Here is a 21,815-nt window from a genome sequence, read left to right as displayed (position 1 = left end):
GGAAATATTTAGGTTTACAAAGGTCCTCCACCGAGAAAAAATTGAACTACTTGTAGTCAGGAGGATAAGAAAGCCGTTACTCCGTGTAATATTTAGGATAACCATTCCTTGCTAAAAAGCTGAATGTTACTGATTTGGCAACGTAGTAGGACACGTAGCGTGGCAACGCTTTGTTTAGGGGGGCGGCTCTCTGTTGAGCGCGGCTCTTGTTGCATTAACACTGACTATCACTGCCCTACGACAACGTTCTCTAGCTTTATTTATTAAATAAAACCATGCCATCCCTTTACTGCACCGCCATCATTCAGACTGACCGGAAGAAAAGCTCCGCCTTCCACCCCTCTCTTTATCGCATCATTCGCCGCTCGCTCCAGAAAAGTGGCAAACGCGGCAGGACCGTCAGGAGTGTTTTGGGCGTCTGACACAAAAGTGGCAGTTTTGTGACCAGCGTCGAGCGTCAAAAACGCTCAAAACGCGTTTGGTCTGAACACACCGTTAGAATTTTCCAACGGTCAATCTCTGACATTTGTAGGTTGTTATAGACCTTCCTCTGCCTCTGCTGAAGCCCTAGCCCCCGTTGCATCTTGTGTGGCTAGATTTAATTTCAGTGAACTCTGTTTGGTTGTTGTTTTAAATCTTGACTGGCTGACTACTGCGTCTGATAATCTTAAAGTTGTAAGTGATTTATAAAATTTGACTCAGTTGATTAATTTCTCAACTCAGCCCAATAAAAACCCATCAAAATCTTACTTGACCTTGTCTCAACAAACGCACTCTACAAGTACACGGAAACAGAGGTGTTTGCCAACGACCTGAGTGATCATTGTAGTATTGCAGCTGTAAGTGATTCCAAGCAATGTTCCCTTGCCCAGATGCGGGTTACCGAGACCCCCCCTCTGGAGCCAGGCCTGGAGGTGGGGTACGAGAGCGAGCGTCTGGTGGCCGGGCCTTCGCCCATGGGGCCCGGTCGGGCTCAGCCCAAAAGGGTTACATGGGCCCACCTCCCGTGGGCTCACCATCTGCAGGAGGAGCCGTAGGGGTCGGGTGCAATGTGAGCTGGGCGGCAGCAAGGGGCGGGGACCCTGGCGGTCCGATCCCCGGCTGCAGAAGCTGGCTCTAGGGACGTGGAACGTCACCTCTCTGGTGGGGAATGAGCCTGAGCTTGTGCGCGTGGTTGAGCGGTTCCGACCAGATATAGTTGGACTCACCTCGACGCATGGCTTGGGCTCTGGAACCAGAACCCTCGAGAGGGGCTGGACCTTCTTCCACTCTGGAGTTGCTCATGGTGGGAGGCGCCGAGCAGGTGTGGGCATTCTCATCAGCCCCCAGCTTGGTGCCTGCACGTTGGGGTTTACCCCGGTGGATGAAAGGGTAGTTTCCCTCCGCCTCCGGGTGGGGGGACGTGTGTCCCCCCTCTGAACCCAAATGGTGTTTTGTTATTGGACTTCTGTGCTCGTCATGGATTGTCCATAACGAACACCATGTTCCAACATAAGAGTGTCCATATGTACACCTGGCATCAGGATTCCCTGGGCCGCAGTTCCATGATCGATTATCGTCGGACCTGCGGCCACATGCTTTGGACACTCGGGTGAAGAGGGGGGCGAAGCTTCAACTGATCACCACCTGGTGGTGAGTTGGCTCAGATGGTGGGGGAGGAAGCCGGTCAGAGCTGGCAGGCCCAAACGTGTTGTGAGGGTCTGCTGGGAACGTCTGGCTGAGTCCCCCGTCAGAGCGAGCTTCAACTCCCACCTTCAGCAGAGCTTCAACCATGTCCCGAGTGAGGCGGGGGACATTGAGTCCGAATGGGCTGTGTTCAATTCAATTCAACTTTATTTATATAGCGTCAAATCACGGCAATGCCATCTCAACACGCTTTACAGACAGAGGGGAAAACATAATGAAGGCCAATTCATAACAGCCTATATAAGGAAACCCACAGAGTTGAGTCCAACTCAATCTCCCATCCTGAGCAAGCACACTGGCGACAGTGGGAAGGAAAAAACTCCCTTTTAACAGGAAGGAAACCTCCGGCAGAACCCGGCTCAGGACAGGCAGCCATCTGCTTCTGCTGTGTGGGGGGAAGAGGACAGAAAGACAACAGACAACAGGAACTGCTACTCCCGGCCAGGGAGACCTACTGAGACAGGAGACGGGGGGGATTAAGAGAAAAAGAAAGAAGCTCAGTGTATCAGGAAATGTCCCTCAGCAGTCTAAACCTATAGCAGCATAACTAAGTTCCGTGCCTCTATTGTTGAGGCGGGCAGCTGGAGCTGTGGCTGTAAGGTCGTTGGTGCCTGTCGTGGCGGTAATCCCAGGCTAAGCAGTATGTGGCTTCAGCTGTCGCCAAGGCAAAAACTCTGTCATGGGACGAGTTCGGCGAGTCCATGGAGAAAGACTTCACCTATGGTCATGAGCTGTGGGTCGTGGCTGAAAGAACGAGATCTCGTATACAGGCGGCTGAAATGAGTTTCCTCCGCAGGGTGGCCGGGCTCTCCCTTAGAGATAGGGTGAGGAGCTCGGTCATCCGGGAGGAGATCAGAGTAGAGCCGCTGCTCCTCCGCATCGAGAGAAACCAGTTGAGGTGGCTCGGGCATCTGGTCAGGATGCCTCCTGGACCTCCCTGGTGAGGTGTTCCAGGCACGTCCCTCTGGGAGGAGACCCCGGGGAAGACCCAGGACACGCTGGAGGGATTATATCTCTCGGCTGGCCTGGGAACGCCTCGGGATCCCCCCGCAGAGTTGGCAGATGTCGCTGGGGAGAGGGAAGTCTGGGCTTCCCTGCTTAGGCTGCTGCCCCCCGACCAGACCCCGGATAAGCGGCATGAAGAGGAGACGAGTAATTCCAAGCTCTCAAAACTAAGGCCTGTTGTGAAAAAAAGAAGCTAATCATGAGTCTTTATGAGAAATATCAAACTAATGCATAAGGAGAGCTGTTGCACTGATCCACAAACTCTCTGAATAAGAACTGAGTGAGGCTCACTGGAGAGCAGCTCACATCTTTATAGATTATATGGGGTATGTACAGGTTACAGACATCTTTTGCATACTTAGAAGCACAAACAGTGGTTTACCATAGTTTGGCGACTTTGATTAACTCTAAGTTGTGAATTGATCAAGTAGAAACAAGAAGAAATTAAAAGGATTTAATTAGATTTAATTAAAATATCAGATCCAATCCAGCTTTGTTTATAGAGCGCTTTAAAACAACGCAGTTGACCAAAGCACTGTACACAATCCTAAGCTCAACATCATACCACAGATTTAAAATTGTATGATAAAAGCAATAAAATTACTAGTCACAGTAACACACAATAGAACAATAAAAACATTAAAAGAAGTCAACAACTCAAGCAGTGTTAAAAGCCAGTGAAAAAAAAGGTGACTCTTAAGAGCAGATTTAAAAGCAGAAAGAGACCTGGCCCATCTCAGGTGCAGCGGCAGGGAATTCCATAGTTTTGGACAAACAACTGAAATGGAACGGTCCGCCCTGGATTTCATCTTGGTTTGGGGGACAACCAGCAGGTCGGACAGGTACTGTGGGGCAAGGCCATGTTGACGTTTAAGAACAAATAAAAGAATTTTACAATCAATACAGAACGACGCAGGTAACCAATGCAGAGACTTTAAAACCAGAGTGATGGGCTCCTGTTTCTTGGAACCAGTTAAAAGCCGAGCTGCAGCGTTCTGAACGAGCTGCAGTCAACTGAGAGTTGACTGACTGGGCCCGACATAAAGTGCGTTGCAGTAATCCGGGCGATTCATGATAAAAACATGAAATTAAATCTTAAAATCATGACAAGAAAGAAACGGCTTGGCTTTGGACAATCGTCTAAACTGAAAGAAACTGGTTTTAACAACGGAGCTAACCTGTGCATCAAACTTCAGAGCACTGACCAATTTCATGCTGAGGCTTGTCACTGAGGGTGTGAGATACTGACCCAAGTATACCAGGTCTAGGCAGGCTGAAGAAGCATCTTTCAGACCAAGTAATAACTGTTTTTTATCATTAAAATTAAGAAAATTCAAAGACACCCACACTTTAATTTGGGTTCATTTTAGATGCAAAATATTGTTAAAAACTTGCGCATCTCAGCTGTTATGTACAATCTAGCTGCTGTTGAATGGAATCAAAGTCCTCTATTCGATAATGTACAGCTATCTCTGGCAGAGGCGATCCTGGTTAGTTTTGTGCCCTGGGTGAACCACCCATCGGCACCACTCACACTCGACCAACCACAACCAACCCAACCCCATCCCATATTTAAGAAGTGCCTCTGAATTTACAATTAAGATACAATATTTAAGTTAGATCATTCTTGACATTTCTCATCTGCTTCTGTGTGTTCAGACCAAACACTCGATGCTGGTCACTAAACTGTCACTTTTGTGTCCAACGCCCGAAACACTCCTGATGTGTTCCTGCTGCGTTTGCCGATTGTTGGGAGCGAGCAGCAACCGCAACGGAAAAGAGAGGGGCGGAGCTTCCCTTCCGCATGAGGAACACTGTCGTAGGGCATCTCAGCCCCGTGTCTGGGTTCACCACAGAAATCGTAGGCATTCTGAGTTTGGTGAATTTCACCATGAGCTGGGTGCTGATCGCTCTGATTGGCTGACGCCCCTCATCAAGTGGCAAAAGTTAGGATTTTCCATCTCTGGCTTTTGCGACGCGTTCTGCGAGTAACGTCTTATAATCTTATAAAACTTTAAAATTTTCAGCGCACGCGTGACGGGCGTCACACCGATGCTCCAAACGCTGAAAACGCGCTGCGAGAAAGCTTGACACCTCCTTGACGCGCTTCTACATAGACTTTACATGTAAACCTGACGCTCAAAACGCGTTTGGTCTGAACACACCATTAGAGCAGATGAAGACTGAGCTCTTCCGCACTTAGTTTAACTATATTTGTTTAAGTTGGTGAACAGTCCAGTTCTGGTATTTATTCTTTGTATTTTATACTATGGTCTGGGTGAATATTCAATTCTGATTTGTTGCTGGGTGTCCGTTAAAAAGTGATATAGGACACCAGTCAAATAGCAGAATAATTCTAAATCATTGCGCTGGCTCAAATGCCAGTTGGTAGCCATAGCAACAGAAATGTTAGCGACAAACGGACAAAACAGAAAGCAGAAACAATATCTAGAAGGACTATGTCAAACAGCAGCCCATGGTTACTAATAAATGTATCTTATCTGCCAGTTTTTAAGTTATTTTATTTTTTCCAGGTTAATTTAACCATATTAAATCATATTTAATCAGTTAGTTTGTGATGAAGCTCCAGATCTGTCAAAGAGGGACAGAGCGTCTCTGACGTCCCCCTGCACCCACAACGCTGAGTCAGTATTTTCACTTTGTCAAGACAAAGCTTCATGTTTTTTTTTGTATTCTAAAATTCATGTAATCCTGTTTAAAAGCCACTGTTTAATGTTAAATAAATTCATGTTGTTAAAGATAATGGATAATTGTGTTAAATAATCGAGTTCTCAATTTCAGTCAAAATAATCGTGATTGTAATTTTTGCCATGATCGAGCAGCCCTAACACCCAGCCAAATCGACTTTCTTATTCAGAAACCACAAAAGGGCAAAAGATGTCTTCAGTAGCCAGTGAGTTAAGGAGTCTTTTTTTCCTGCCAGATCCTGTCCAACCTGGTGATGGAGCCCCTTCTTCCTGAGCTTAGGGAACTCATCTCCTCCCGCCTCAGAGGCAAACTCCACGAAAGGCAGAGAAATTGGATGCTGGTAAGATGCTTCCCCATTCTTGTTCCATTAGATAAAAATGTATTTATCCTCATGTCTTTGAAAGATGACCTAATTTCCTCCTCTGGAAGTGATGTTTCTCAGCTCCTCACACCGTTCTGTATCCAACATGTATTAGAAGAGCATGAGTTTAGGTTGCAGTCATGCTGTGTTTTCTGTTGCAGATCAGCAATGCTGTGTACAACCTGGTCCAGGCTCAGTGTCTGAGCCAATATGAGGCAATACTGACAAAGTGCGAGGGAGCTCGCTCCTCTCTGGAGGCCGCCATCCGAAAAGACATGGATCAGATTCTCTCATCCAAAGAGCACATCACAAACCAGATCAGAGGTCAGCAGAAAAGCAACCTTATACAATTAATCAAAAACCCCATTCGTTTAAAGGGGGCTTACCAGATCTAGGATGTCTTATACTTTTTTTTTGTAGCCTGATTACCATAATACTGAAACCATAACCAACATCTTCACACTGGTCTCTAGTCTGTGGCGCAGGCAGCTTTTCTGAATCATTTTTAACAACTGCTACTTCATCAGTGTGTCTGCATGAATTAATGATCCCGTCATGTAGTTTGACCGGAAGCATTTTAGCTGTGTGTCAATTCAGGGTCTGTACACTTCGAAGTATGAAGACTGCGTAGGCTACTAAGTGTTCTACATTGTCTGTCACTCCAAAGTGATCTTACCATTTGTGGAATGAGACAGCCTACCAAGTGTATGAGAATTACCCATAGTGCTCCAGTCCTCCGTTGCCTAGCAACTACTTTTGCCAAGTTTATCTAATTACTGATCCCATTCTTCCACTGAAAACACAAAGATATTATTTTAAATGGCAGAAAATGGGCCGCCTGCCTATTGTGGTGGAGGGGTTTTAGTGTCCTGAAGAGCCTAGCAGTTATGTTGTTGGGGGCTTTACATCCCTGGTGGCGTCACCTATGGCAAACAGGGGTCTAGGGAAGGGACCAACTAAGTGCAGCTCAAAGACCCCTATGACAATGACCGTTGGCGGAAATGTTCTTTTGCCCGGACGTGGATTACCGGGGACCCCCTCTGGAGCCAGGCCTGGGGTGGGGCATGAGAGTGGCTGGCGGCCGGGCCTTTACCCGTGGGCCCCGGTCTGGCCCAGCTCGAAAGGGTTACATGGGCCCCACCTCCTGTAGGCTCACCATCTGCAGGAGGAACCTTAAGGGTGCAATGTGAGCTGGGCGGCAGCAAGAAGTGGGGACCCTGGCGGTCCGATCCCCGGCTGCAGAAGCTGGCTCTAGGGACGTGGAACGTCACCTCTCTGGTGGGGAAGGAGCCTGAGCTTACCCTTGAAAAGGGCTGGACCTTCTTCCACTCTGGAGTTGCTCATGGTGAGAGGCGCCGAGCAGGTGTGGGCATTCTCATCAGCCCCCAGCTTGGTGCCTGCACGTTGGGGTTTACCCCGGTGGATGAAAGGGTAGTTTCCCTCCGCCTCCGGGTGGGGGGACGGGTCCTGACTGTTGTCTGTGCTTATACACCGAACAGCAGTTCAGAGTACCCACCCTTTCTGGAGTCCTTGGAGGGAGTGCTGGAGGGTGCTCCTTCTGGGGACTCCATTGTTCTGCTGGGGGACTTCAATGCTCACGTGGGCAATGACAGCGAGACCTGGAGGGGAGTGATTGGGAGGCATGGTCCCCCCCCTCTGAACCCAAATGGTGTTTTGTTATTGGACTTCTGTGCTCGTCATGGATTGTCCATAACGAACACCATGTTCCAACATAAGAGTGTCCACAAGGCGCCGTAAAGCGATTGTGGTCCACCATATGGTGACTCAGGAGGGGGAAGCAGTGCTCCATTAACACTGTGTACAATGGAGATGGGGAGCTGTTGACCTCAACTCGGGACGTTGTGGGTTGATGTAAGGAATACTTTGAAGACTTGATCCTGCCAACACATCTTCCGATGAGGAAGCAGAGATTGGGAATGCAGGAATGGACTCCCCTATCTCCGGGGCTGAGCTTGCTGAGGTGATTAAAAAGCTCCTCGGTGGCAAGGCCCTGTGGGTGGATGAGATCCGCCCTGAGTTCCTTCAGGCTCTGGAGCGAGCTTCAACTCTCTCCTTCAGTAGAGCCTCAACCATGCCCCCAGTGAAGCAGCGGACATTAACTCCGAGTAGGCTATGTTCTGTGCCTCTATTGTTGAGGCGGAGCAGTAAGGTCTATTCAAGGGTCCTGGAGAGGAGGGTCTGCCGAATAGTCGAGTCTTGGATTGAGGAGGAGCAGTGTGATTTTCATCCCAGTCGCAGAACAGTGGACCAGTTCTATACCCTCTTTGGGGTCCTGGAGGGGGCATGCGAGTTTGCCCAACCAGTCTACATGTGCTTTGTGGACCTGGAGAGGGCGATCGACTGTGTCCCACAGGAGCTCCTGTGGGGGGTACTCCGTGAGTAAGAGCTGTCCGGTCCCTGTACGACAGGTGTCAGAGCTTGGTCCACATTGAAGGTAGTAAGTCGGATTTGTTTCCGGTGAGGGTTGGACTCCGCCAAGACTGCCCTTTATCACCGATTCTGTTCATAACTTATATGGACAGAATTTCTAGGTGCAGCCGAGGTGTTGAGGGGATCCGGCTTGGTGGCCTCAGGATTGGGTCCCTGCTTTTTGCAGATGACGTGGTCCCTTTGGCTTCATCTGGTCGTGATCTCCAGCTCTCACTTGAGCGATTTGCTGCCGCAATGAATTCTGGGATAGGAGAGGGCGGTTAGGATGCATCTCTTGTAGCCTTCGTTTCAAGCTAATCTGGAGCCAAACGAAGTGCGGACTAGGAGGACTGGAAGGACCCTTTGAACTGCGATAGCAATTGGTGCACCACTATGATGTATGCAGCAGACAAATCCACACTTCGAAGTGTGCAGACCCTGAATTGGGACACTTCCGCTTTTGACATATTGGCAACATGAAATGACCTCTTCAAGAATAAGTTAATACAGTTAAGGAGTGCTGAAGGGAAACTTAAAACAAAGGTCCTGAAAAACAACTATCTGGAAATCAAGGGACCTGAGCCTCCAGACCTACAGAAAGCTGTTAGGGGAGCTTGTGGTGAACATCTTTGATCCCTGAAAAATCCCTTACTTTGGTTCCTGGTGGCATTGAACATCTAGAATATGAGCGAATTAAGCTGATTCACGGCAGCAATAGTAAGACATAGCAGCAACACAGCAATGCAGCCATATAGTAACCCATTCATCCATTTTCTGAACACCATTTCAGGGTCATGGGAAGCTGGAGTCTGTCCCAGCAACCCAGTCTATTCATGTAGAAGAGAAAAGAAGAAAATAAAATAAAGGGTTAAAAGAAACACGTCATTGACATTGGTCATGATATCCGCTACTGTGCACTGCCACCTTGATGTATACACTCCTGAAACTAATAGGATTCAGGACTCCTCATGAAGTCTTCAACAGGGAGAGCTATACAAGGATTTGATTGGAGGAAAGTCTGGTGAATGTCTGGTTGACGCTGAGCTGAGAAAGAGCCAAGTTGGATAAAGTCAGAGTTTCAGAGATCACTTGGTTTGGGTTTGGAAATGTCTCCTTCAGGTTGTTCAGCACTGTTGATACACTGGACTCTTTTGAAGAATCAAGGCCACGATGCGGTGAAGCAGCCGGTCAGTGTAGTAACAACACTAGAGAAACTCCAAGAATCTTACTTTCAGGGTTTGTCATGAAAGGTCTGAAGTTGCTTTCACCATGCATACACTCCCAAGTTTTTCCATGTTTCCATCTGCTTGGCTTATAAAAGATGGACCCCTCCAGATATCCGGAACTGAACTGACTCACAGATGGAATTTTACCTGTGCAGTGGTGGGATTTCCATATGTGTTCCGTTAATTAGCTTCTGCAGACTCCTTTCTGCACACAGTTGAGGCTTTTCAAAGCTACTCCAGTTATTTCATCCAAATTATTTGCACAGCAATGTTTTTCATCAGATTAGTGTAAAGTCAATGAGAATATTCACATCATGTGAGTTTTTTCGAACTAAGGTAGTTTATTTTTCTTTTAATATTCACATCTGACATTGCCTGCTTTCTCAACCAAGCAGAGAAAGCATGTTGACTGATAGATCAGTGGTTGCAGCTGTTCAGGCGTCACTTTCGCTGCTGTTTCGTTATGACTTTATATCGTCATCTTTATTATTTCTTCTCTGCTTCTATGAAACCTCTTTCTGTCTTTTCTTCCTCAGCATCAACACACTGCTGTCGTAGCTTGTGGAATCAACCTTTGCCAGTTTTTTCAGAATTTTCATCATTTATTTGCAATTTTGTATCGCACACGGTGTGCATAGACAAAAATGTCGATATTCACCTCGACTCGCATCGGTCCCGGTTTGTAAAGGCCTTTATACTTTGTTATTGCTGAGCCTTAGACATTAACATTTAACTCCAAATAAGTAGAAGTTTTAATGTTAGTGTGAAGGCTTAATCATCACACACCGGGAACAAGGCGGACTGCCAGCATCATTAGGTTTGTGTATGACGTATCATGTCAGGTGCAGATTTTTTGTTATGAGATTATGTAAATAATCCGTGACTCTGGCAAAAGTAGCAGCAGAATGGATAGGCATGGCCTTCAGCTTGTTCCATCCTTCACAAGAAGTGAGAATTGTGAGGCTCTGAGAAGCACGGTGTGTTTGGTTGGACATTTGAAGTTGGCGTGGTTAACATGGAAAAGTATGAACTGGAAAGATGCAGCTTCTGCATTTTTACTGTCGCAGGTAAAACAGATTGTTTTGATAAAACAGCTGATCAAGGTGGTAAAAAAAAAAAAAGAACATTTTAATGACGTGGTATTAAAACACATGGACGCAGCCGCGTGCACAAACCGGCCTGCCGCAGACAAAGTTTCTTAAAGATGAAATAACCGACTTTATTGCACATGAAGCAGACATGGCCACCTGCAGCGACCCCTCCCCGCTGCAGACAAAGCTTCTCGTGGAGGATGGAACAAGCTTTATTGTTTCATTTTGGTGTGACTGCCTCCTCAAAGAGTTCCAGTTGTTTCTAGCATGAGGACACTGGATCTTTTTAAGGATTTCTGCGTTTTCAGCTGAGTGACGTGGAGCTCTGTTGCAACAATCCAGAGACTCAAGGTTTGACCAGCAAGCTAGCGTCATGCTCTGCTGTTTCCTGCTCCCCTCCAGCCACGCTCCTCCCCAAAGCTGAAAAGCTGCTGAAAGTCAGCATCCAGCCTTACATCAGCTCCATCTTGGACGCGCTCATGGAACCCACCAGCCGAGGATTCTTTGAGGTCCGGGATCTTTTCTTCAGGGAGTTGGTGGACATGAGCAAGAACACTCTCAACAATGAGAGCAAAGAGACTGTGGCACAGGTGAGGAGAAAAATGAGATGATTGTAAACCCGTTAAAAGTCTGCCAGTCCCATCCAACACTTCTGAACTGTCTTCTCTTCCTCTTCAGCACATGGAGAAGATCTCCATGCTGGCGTTTCATCCAGTGAAGATGCAGCGCTGTTATGAAAAGGTGGAGCAGCTGAGTCTGGAGGGTCTGCAGGAGAGGTTTGATGTCTCTAGTCCCTCGGTGTTCGTTCAGAGAGCCCAGATCCTCATGAGAAAGGTAACGGTCTTCACTATAGAGCAGTTTTTTATCCTCCTTGTAGCACAAGTTTTTGAGGCAATCACTGCAATCAGAGGTTTCCTATAACTGTCACTGAGACTTCTGCACCTCTCAGCAGGTATTTTCGCCCACTCCTCATAAGCAAACAGCTCCAGTTGTCTCTGAATAAAAATGGACATCCACCCCTGGTGACCTCAGTGATTGGTCGTCTTCTCTAGGATGTGCATGTTTATGAGAAGAAAGTCACGCCTACCTTCAATGCCCAGTGTAAGACAGAAGAGGGTCGAACTTTGGTGGACGTTTTCAGTGCTAACATGTTGCGTAAGAAAAGCTTCTTCAGCTGTGAGGGAAACATTTCCCAATGAAACGCCGACGAGACAGCAAAGTATGGAGTTTGTTTTTGGGGAGCAGCCGCAGCATTGCAATAAGGTTTTTATTTGTGACCAGCACTTTACTGAAGACGGCTGGATAAACCAGGACCAGCACAACTAGGATTTGCTATCAGGCTTTTGCTGAAAGGAGGGTCTGATCCTACAATCAAGGGCGGTGTTTTCCATCCTGAGACACAAGCTGGAAGGAAAACCAAATTACCCAAAAAACATTGTTGATTTTGTTGTGAGAGTGTTTGAACAGCTATCAAGCTGAAGAATTAAGCCATAATTACTTTAGCTGAACGCTACCAGCAGGTAACACAGATAGAACGATGACCGTAAAGCTGTCACAGCTGGAGATGGAGATCACTGTCATGCATTTTATTGAAACCATGGCATTTGAGAAATACTGTGCAGAGTAACAGTATTCATGTTCTACATTTTGTACTTTTCATTAAACAATAGCTGTAGATGAAGAGATGCTGTGATCAGGCTTAAAACATCCTGGTCTTAAGCGATGTGAAACAATAGATGTAGATGTACGAATAACAGGGATGTTTACGATTATAAAAGGCGAGTAAAAAACAGCAAACAACGTTATTTCGGATTATCGCTGGAAAGCAAGTATTTATCAGCCAGATATGTCCTGCTGCATTCCTTACTGCAGGTTGCAGAGGGGTCTCAGGAGACAGAGGAGGTCTCATGAGACAGAGGAGGTCTCATGAGACAGAGGAGGTCTCAGGAGGAGGTCTCAGGAGACAGAGGAGGTCTCAGGAGACAGAGGAGGTCTCAGGAGACAGAGGAGGTCTCATGAGACAGAGGAGGTCTCAGGAGACAGAGGAGGTCTCAGGAGACAGAGGAGGTCTCATGAGACAGAGGAGGTCTCAGGAGGAGGTCTCATGAGACAGAGGAGGTCTCAGGAGACAGAGGAGGTCTCATGAGACAGAGGAGGTCTCAGGAGGAGGTCTCAGGAGACAGAGGAGGTCTCAGGAGACAGAGGAGGTCTCAGGAGGAGGTCTCATGAGACAGAGGAGGTCTCAGGAGACAGAGGAGGTCTCAGGAGACAGAGGAGGTCTCAGGAGGAGGTCTCATGAGACAGAGGAGGTCTCATGAGACAGAGGAGGTCTCAGGAGGAGGTCTCAGGAGACAGAGGAGGTCTCAGGAGACAGAGGAGGTCTCAGGAGACAGAGGAGGTCTCAGGAGACAGAGGAGGTCTCATGAGACAGAGGAGGTCTCAGGAGACAGAGGAGGTCTCAGGAGACAGAGGAGGTCTCATGAGACAGAGGAGGTCTCATGAGACAGAGGAGGTCTCAGGAGACAGAGGAGGTCTCAGGAGACAGAGGAGGTCTCAGGAGACAGAGGAGGTCTCATGAGACAGAGGAGGTCTCAGGAGGAGGTCTCATGAGACAGAGGAGGTCTCAGGAGACAGAGGAGGTCTCATGAGACAGAGGAGGTCTCAGGAGGAGGTCTCAGGAGACAGAGGAGGTCTCAGGAGACAGAGGAGGTCTCAGGAGGAGGTCTCATGAGACAGAGGAGGTCTCAGGAGACAGAGGAGGTCTCAGGAGGAGGTCTCAGGAGACAGAGGAGGTCTCAGGAGACAGAGGAGGTCTCAGGAGGAGGTCTCAGGAGACAGAGGAGGTCTCAGGAGGAGGTCTCAGGAGACAGAGGAGGTCTCAGGAGGAGGTCTCAGGAGACAGAGGAGGTCTCAGGAGACAGAGGAGTCTCATGAGACAGAGGAGGTCTCAGGAGACAGAGGAGGTCTCAGGAGGAGGTCTCAGGAGGAGGTCTCAGGAGACAGAGGAGGTCTCAGGAGGCAGAGGAGGTCTCAGGAGACAGAGGAGGTCTCAGGAGGCAGAGGAGGTCTCAGGAGACAGAGGAGGTCTCAGGAGGAGGTCTCAGGAGGAGGTCTCAGGAGGCAGAGGAGGTCTCAGGAGACAGAGGAGGTCTCAGGAGGCAGAGGAGGTCTCAGGAGACAGAGGAGGTCTCAGGAGACAGAGGAGGTCTCAGGAGGAGGTCTCAGGAGACAGAGGAGGTCTCAGGAGACACTACAGGTGGGGATAGAGACGGGGGTCTCAGTGTTTTGGTGTGGTGTTTTAGCTGAGATGAGGCTGTAAGCTGATTTTAAACACTTACTGAACTTTTCTTCATATGAGATACTTTTATACAAATGTTTGTGATACACTGCCTTCGAATCATCCTTTAATTGCAAGTAACAATTTGGCCTGTCCTGGTAACTCCGTCTTTGTCTTCTATGTCCTCTTTGTCCACAGCAAATGGACAATGTGGTGTATACATTTGAGCAGATTCTCCACCAGACTCTGGAGTCTCAGGGCTCGGAGGATCTTTGTAAGTCTGTCCAGCGCTGCCAGGACAGAGTGATCAAGGTAGAAAGACACCAATCCATGTTTGGTGGGTTGGTGGATGGGTTGGTGGGTGGGTTGGTTTGTTGGTGGATGGGTTGGTGGATGGGTTGGTGGGTGGGTTGGTGGGTGGGTTGGTTTGTTGGTGGATGGGTTGGTGGATGGGTTGGTGGGTGGGTTGGTGGGTGGGTTGGTTGGTTGGTGGATGGGTTGGTGGGTTGGTTGGTGGGTGGGTTGGTTGGTTGGTGGATGGGTTGGTGGGTTGGTTGGTGGATGGGTTGGTGGGTGGGTTGGTTGGTTGGTGGATGGGTTGGTGGGTGGGTTGGTTGGTTGGTGGATGGGTTGGTGGATGGGTTGGTGGGTGGGTTGGTTGGTTGGTGGATGGGTTGGTGGGTTGGTTGGTGGATGGGTTGGTGGGTTGGTTGGTGGATGGGTTGGTGGGTTGGTTGGTTGGTTGGTGGATGGGTTGGTGGGTGGGTTGGTTGGTTGGTGGATGGGTTGGTGGGTTGGTTGGTGGATGGGTTGGTGGGTGGGTTGGTGGGTGGGTTGGTGGATGGGTTGGTTGGTTGGTTGGTGGATGGGTTGGTGGGTTGGTTGGTTGGTTGGTTGGTGGATGGGTTGGTGGATGGGTTGGTGGGTTGGTTGGTTGGTTGGTGGATGGGTTGGTGGATGGGTTGGTGGGTTGGTTGGTTGGTTGGTTGGTTGGTGGATGGGTTGGTTGGTTGGTTGGTGGATGGGTTGGTGGATGGGTTGGTGGGTTGGTTGGTGGATGGGTTGGTTGGTTGGTTGGTGGATGGGTTGGTGGGTGGGTTGGTGGGTTGGTTGGTGGATGGGTTGGTTGGTTGGTTGGTGGATGGGTTGGTGGGTTGGTTGGTGGGTGGGTTGGTGGGTGGGTTGGTTGGTTGGTGGATGGGTTGGTGGATGGGTTGGTGGGTTGGTTGGTGGATGGGTTGGTGGATGGGTTGGTGGGTTGGTTGGTTGGTTGGTGGATGGGTTGGTTGGTGAATGGGTTGGTGGATGGGTGGATTGGTTGGTTGGTTGGTTGGTTGGTGGATGGGTTGGTGGGTTGGTTGGTGGATGGGTTGGTGGGTTGGTGGGTGGGTTGGTGGATGGGTTGGTGGGTTGGTTGGTGGATGGGTTGGTGGGTTGGTTGGTTGGTTGGTTGGTGGGTTGGTTGGTTGGTTGGTTGGTGGATGGGTTGGTTGGTTGGTTGGTGGATGGGTTGGTGGATGGGTTGGTGGGTGGGTTGGTGGGTGGGTTGGTTGGTTGGTGGATGGGTTGGTGGGTTGGTTGGTTGGTTGGTTGGTGGATGGGTTGGTGGGTGGGTTGGTTGGTTGGTGGATGGGTTGGTGGATGGGTTGGTGGGTTGGTTGGTTGGTTGGTGGATGGGTTGGTGGGTGGGTTGGTTGGTTGGTGGATGGGTTGGTGGATGGGTTGGTGGGTTGGTTGGTTGGTTGGTGGATGGGTTGGTTGGTGAATGGGTTGGTGGATGGGTGGGTTGGTTGGTTGGTTGGTTGGTTGGTGTTGCAGGCTTTTTTTCTTTCTTTTTGCAGAAGTTTGACTACGACAGCAGCACAGTGAGGAAGCGTTTCTTCCAAGAGGCTCTCCTCCAGATCTTCATCCCCTACATGCTGAAGCAGCTCAGCCCTGCTTGCTCCTCTGTGAGTCTTGAGCAAACAGGACGAACAAAATCAAACAAACAACCACCTGAAGTGTCTTTAAAAATGATTCTTTTAAATTGTGACTTATGTTGTAAACACCAGGAACTTCCGCGCTTCCAGGAGCTGATCTTTGAAGACTTTTCCCATTTCATCCTGGTGAATAATGTCTTTGAAGAAGTGGTTCTTCACTTGGTCATGAAGGACATCATGATGGGTCAGTCTTTATCTATGACTGCACATAAACAATCTGCAGCTCAGACTTCCCGTCTATGTCTCATTTCTGTCTACATGCGTCTCTATCTATATGTCAGTCTACGTCTCTTATGTCTCATTTCTGTCTACATGCGTCTCTATCTATATGTCAGTCTACGTCTCTTATGTCTGCATATGTCCCTTTCATCACGAAGGACATTATGACAGGACAGTCTTCAACTCAGAGCAGGCATAAACACTGCAATTTAGATATTGTGTCTATGTCACTATCTATGTCTAGGCTTCTGTTTCTACGTCCATCTCTGTCTCAACTCCTATCTGTGGCGATGGATCCATCTCTATTTCTCTGACTGTTTATGTGCTGATCTATATGTTTGTCTCTGCCTACGTCTCTATTTATGCCTGTAGCATCCCTGGCAGAACCAAACTGAGATCAGGTCTGTTGACTGACCTCTGTCCTTTACTGTCCTCAGCTGTGAAGGAGGCAGCAGTCCAGAAAAGACACAACCTGTACAGGGACAGCATTGTCCTCGGCAGCAGCGACCCCAGCCTGCATCTACTGGAAGAAAAGCCCTCCATCGACTGGGCCGGGGAGTACGGAAGAGCCACGGAGGAAGCAGAGAGGCTAGGGGAAGGCACAGTGGGGGCCGGGGAGGCCCTGAAGAAGAGAAGGATGAAGCAGGTCGTGTCTGTGATCCAAGAGGAACACTCCAGCATCATGCCTGGTGAATCCTGCATGGATCCGGCCATCTTGGAGGAGGTGGATGGTGACAGAGGGGACGACTCGAATGATGGTCCCCCTGACCAGGAGAGATCTGCTCGTCCCAAAGACTTGGAGAACCCAGCAGACATGTTGAATGGCTGTAATCTGAATAAAGCCCAACCAGAGGAGCAGCATGAAAAAGAAGTTGCAGGAGCTGCAGGAGGAGCTCCAGTCCTTCAGGAGGAGGAGATGGCACAGGGAAAAGCCTCCTCCAACCAGGAGGAATCATTGCCAAAGAACCTTCTCTCTGAAACTCCAGGAACATCTGCAGGAACATCTCCAAGCGTGTGTCCAGGAATAATTCCAGGCATCTGGAGTGGCTCCATGTTGAAGGAAGAAGCAGCTGAACCAGTGGAGCAGCGTGAGGTTGATGTCCCACTGATGGGCCAATCAGCTGTGGGAGGAGGTGCAGAAGTGGTGGCAGGAGAAGCATCTTCTCAAAAGGAGGAGACAGCTGCTCCTGTGGAGCTGCTTCCTGAAGCAGAAAACAACCTGGTGAAGCATCCTGAAGAATCTCTTGAATCCTTCCAGCCTCCACACAATGACAGCGGTTTCAATTCTCCCACTGAGATGATGGAGAAGGTGGCCGCCTCTGCATCTCTCTCCTCCCCCTCAGAGGAGCTTCCTGTGGTGGAGGAGGGAGCTACTGGAGAACCAGACTCAGAGCCCAGAACCAGTCTAAACCAGTGATGAAAAGCTGAGCTGGTCCAGTTTGGTTTTAAGGTTTGAGTTTTCTCTTCACAGGAGCATCACCTGCTTCCTCAGCAGCCTGTAAACCTGAACCAGGAGGGTTCCAGGAGCAGCTTGGCAGGAAGTCCTTCCCTTATCTGCAGTGTGGGCTTTTTACCACCATTCCTGCTGGTCCTTCGTTAACTATCAAGCAGAAAAGTCCCATACTTGTATGTGGTTCATTGATGAGAGGTTTTAGACTGTCTATATTCTGGATAAAGTTTGTATGAAACAATGAACAAAACTTTTTTTTTTTTTTACATTTAAAAAAAAAAAAAATTTCACTTTTACCTCCCATTATTTATTATTTTGCTCCCACTCCTTGTTTGATCTGTTTATTTTTAGATTAATTTTACTCATGTGATGCCAACCTAATAAAAAAAATAAATCCTCATCCGATAAATTTAATCAGTTTATGTGAAAAGTGACTGATGCTTGTCTGCCTTTAACAGTTTGGGTGTGAATGACTGTTTCACATTTTCTGCCTTTTGAATTAAAGGGTGTAGGGATCAAATCTTTTAATTTGCGGCAGTTTGAGGTTCACACATACTAGGAGATGATTTCTACGTCAACTTCTTCAAAATCATTTTAGTCTACTTAGTAATCATAATCAAGTTTTATAATGTGGTTTTAAAACTTGAAAGTTAGACCAGTGATCACTGGGATAGCTTTCTGATTCCTGAATGGACTAAGCGGTTACCACAATGGATGAATGGAAGTTAGACTGGCAGCAGCTGAATCACCAGATGGTGCTACAGCATCACATTTCCTTTTAGAACCACTGCATGAGGTGACCAAACCTTTTCTTGTGCCTGGAGTTCGTCTGAACGGTCTCATTGCTGCAGTGCTCCATATTTCATGACTTAATTCTCTGTTCTGTTTTCCTGGCTTTTAACTGCTGATATTCACAGACTGAACATTTGTATATTTATAGAATGTGGAAAGTTGTGTGTAGTAGACAGGAATTCTGGAAAAACTCAGTAGACATGTTTCAGAGGCAGATGTGACAGTTGGGAGGAGTCAATGGGGTCAGCAGACATGTTTTTTGGTAGCTTGGCCATTTGACAGGTCAGATGTCTCTGGTAGGGACTTTTATTTCTGGTTGAAACTGCTTGGACACAGTTTGTTACTGTTAATATGTATGACTTCAACAATAAACAGCAAAACCGGTGTCCTGCAGGTTTTCCAAGTGTCCCCACTGCTACACTCATGATTCAAATCACTGTGTATTTAGCAGATGTGCAGGACTCGTCTGAGTCAGCTGTGTTCCAGCAGGGCCACCTGGAAAACCTGCAGGACACTAGGGGACCTGGATTAAGTATCCCTGGTCTGGACTGATGTCCACCCAGGAACCACACTTAAACCGAACTAAATTATATGTGATAATAGACTGAATAACGGATATTTGGAGACACTTGGATAAAAAAAATGGATATATAAGGAGCAATAAGATGTAATGTGTGTTATGTGATATTTCATGTGTTTATCTTGGTTCTGGTTTCCTGTTTTACTTTGTGGTTTTCTTTGTTTAGTTCCCTCATGTCTGGTTTCCTGTTCATTAGTTCATCTGGTCTGGTTTAGTTCCTGTGTATTATACCCCTTGGTTTCTGTTCCTCATTGCTGGTTCATTGTGTTACCTCCTGTTTCTGCATACCCTCAGTTTTGTTTTTTGGGATTGAAAAAGGATTTTCTGCATTTCTGGCTCCCGTCTCCTGCATTTGGGTCCTTACCTCCACGCCAGCGTGACAGTCTCGTGGTTCTGGAGCCACTGAGCAAGCCTCCAAAGAAATTTTCATCTTCCTCCAGACCAGTGGTTCCCAAACTGGGGGGCACAGCAAGGCAAAATAAAACATGGCGTTTTGGCACTGACAATTTGGTGAAAGCACCAATGGAGAACAATAAATGAAACAAGAGAGACTTCAAGTGTATAAAAAAGAGAAAGTATGATGGACCATAACTGTCCTTGGGCTTGACCAGGTAATGGTCAAGTAACGGTAATAAATGGTAGGTAATTAAGAGAGACAAATCAAAATATTGTCACATGTTATGAAGACAAACGAGTTACAACACCACTTGGGGACTTTCATTCTAACCACATAAAAAGCTTGTTGGTTACTTTAGAAATAAACCAGCACAGTCTTATTGAAATCTCGGCTCACCTGAAGTAGTTTTCAGAGATTCCTGGTTGAAAATGTTTCACACTGGACCAGACAAATGGATAATAATCCTGACACAACTTTAGCTATAGTGAACTACACTGCCACCAATAAACTAATGACACATTTCTTTCTATGTTTCTTCGGCTCATATGACCGGGGGGATTGGGCGGGGGGGCTTGAATCTATATTCTTCAACAAAAGGCGGACCCTGAAGAAAAGGTTTGGGAAGCGGTGCTCCAGACTGAGTTGAGGCTTCGTCGGTGATGGCTGTTTGTGTAGAGGACCAGAAAAAGGCTGGAACCACGGTGTGAAGAGATCTGCAGACTCCTCCATCATCTTCGCTGCTGTTGCCCGGGTTCCTTTTCTGCACAGAGCCAGATACTGGCAATAAAGAACAAGCCTCTTAGCTTCCATCGAGACTCTGTATGTGTTTGATGAATTATCCTTTTCTTTATGTAAAATGAATGAAAAAGACGAAAAGCCTGTATTTGTGAAGTGAGGGTGGAAAGTCCCTGATGACAGCTGTGTTCCAGTCATTGCCTGCATTGTTGGGTCAGTCCATCAGCCAACATCTACCTGTAGACCGCTGGTGCTGCGCATGGAAAGAGATGTGCTGTGTTAAGAGTGCGATGTATGTCACGATAGACACTATGTATGCAAATGAGCAAGTTTTCTGTTTTATGCCAGTTAAAATAAAGAATGGGACCTCTTTTCTCTAACAAAGAAGCGCTAGCAGCTTTGCTGAGCGGGAGTGAAAGAGCGCCACACTCTTATTCAGCAGCAACATATGTCTCCTGTGCTTTATAAGTAAGGATATAACCATATATAAGTGTTTGTGTGAATGATGCCCAAGGAGGAAAGGAATCCCAGATCCAGAGGAACACATCCGCTGCAGGGAATCAACAGGTTATGGGCCCAGTATCACCCAAAGTACACATTTGTATGGATGCAGACCGCCACTGCAGTTTGATGAAAATGAGGCCAGATACACATCTGGGAAGCAAGGTTTCTGGCTTACTTGAAGACGGTAGACCTAAAAGATGTTATACTGGGATGAGACCCAAGGGGAGGCTGAAGCCACAAAGATTGCTGGGAAAAATTAACTTGCTTATGCTGAACTGTGCGACTGCTTAGACGATGAAATTTTCATGTTAATCCTCTATGAAGCTCCAGATGATGGCAGAAAAAGTCTGGAAACCCTGAGGGGCGATTTTGAGTGAGAGGAAAATCTGAGAATTGTCAGTCTGTACTAACAAACATGCAAATGGATAATGGTGGGGAAGTTGCGGACTACCTAACCTGCTTTCAGAAGATAGTCACAGCATTAAACAGAGCAAAAGAGAAGCTCAGTGATGCACACTTCACAACAGCAGCAAAACACGGAGCCTCACAACCAGAGATGAAACAAGATGAAACCTGCGATTATGTCTGTAATGCATGTTTTGACCTTAAGATGTGGCATGAAATAATGGGTCACTGCAATTATAGTGATGTGCTTACAATTGAGTCTGTTGTAGATGGCATGAAAACCAAAGAGAAGGCTAACAAGCCAAACCAGTGTTTGTGGGATAAATTTACCCAAACAAGAAACAGGTAAGGTGATGTAAGATCCAAAGCACCTTTAGAGTTGGTACAAACAGACCTGGGAGGGCCTGTAGTCCCAGAGTCATTTAAGGGGTACAAATTTGCCATTGTATTCACCAATAACTTTTCAGGTGCAACAAAGCACAACAAGCCACAAAACAGTTCCTAGCAGACATGGCAAAGTAAAACGTCTCAGTTCAGACAATGGGACAGAGTTTACTTCTGAGGATTATCAGTCGCTGTTAAGAGACAATGCTATCAAACATGAGCGATCAGCTCCCTACTCCCCCCATCAAAATGGGACGGCGGCGAGGAACTGGTGCACCCTGGTCGAAATGGGCAGATGCATGCTGATTGAGTCAGCTTTGCCCAAACAGTTATGGCTTTATGCAGCCAGGATGGCAGCAGTGATAAGGAACCGGTCTTACTGTAAGAGGACGGACGAAATCCCATATTTCCTCTTCACTGGGAAGAAACCAGACCTATCAAAGAAGTTTGGTTCAGAATGCATGGTGTATGAATAGAACAAAAAGAAGCTGAACCCAAAAGGCAAAAAGGGTTGCTAGGTTTGACTGGTATTCACCACCAGAAATGGTATTTTTCCAAAAACACAGACTGGTACAGACCATCACA

General features: G+C 47.5%; 1 protein-coding gene across 2 annotated transcripts in view; it reads left to right on the top strand.

Moving 5' to 3' along the window:
• Nucleotides 1-17,750, top strand: part of LOC306763960 (protein Niban 2-like) — a 127,667-nt gene extending 109,917 nt beyond the window's left edge. For both annotated transcript variants that reach the window (XM_079250931.1, XM_079250932.1), the window contains exons 7-14: nucleotides 5,636-5,740; nucleotides 5,923-6,085; nucleotides 10,911-11,098; nucleotides 11,187-11,342; nucleotides 13,984-14,097; nucleotides 15,627-15,734; nucleotides 15,837-15,948; nucleotides 16,421-17,750. In XM_079250931.1, the coding sequence (XP_079107057.1) occupies nucleotides 5,636-5,740; nucleotides 5,923-6,085; nucleotides 10,911-11,098; nucleotides 11,187-11,342; nucleotides 13,984-14,097; nucleotides 15,627-15,734; nucleotides 15,837-15,948; nucleotides 16,421-17,400 (1,926 nt within the window). In that variant the 3' untranslated portion in view covers nucleotides 17,401-17,750. The remainder of the gene's footprint in view (nucleotides 1-5,635; nucleotides 5,741-5,922; nucleotides 6,086-10,910; nucleotides 11,099-11,186; nucleotides 11,343-13,983; nucleotides 14,098-15,626; nucleotides 15,735-15,836; nucleotides 15,949-16,420) is intronic.
• Nucleotides 17,751-21,815: the final 4,065 nt, after the last annotated feature.

This window comes from Telmatherina bonti (assembly GCF_933228915.1).
Source record: "Telmatherina bonti genome assembly, chromosome: 13".
Lineage (NCBI taxonomy): Eukaryota > Metazoa > Chordata > Actinopteri > Atheriniformes > Telmatherinidae > Telmatherina > Telmatherina bonti.
The sequence above is the reverse complement of the archived record's forward strand: the minus strand, read 5'-3'. Positions and strand labels throughout refer to the sequence as shown.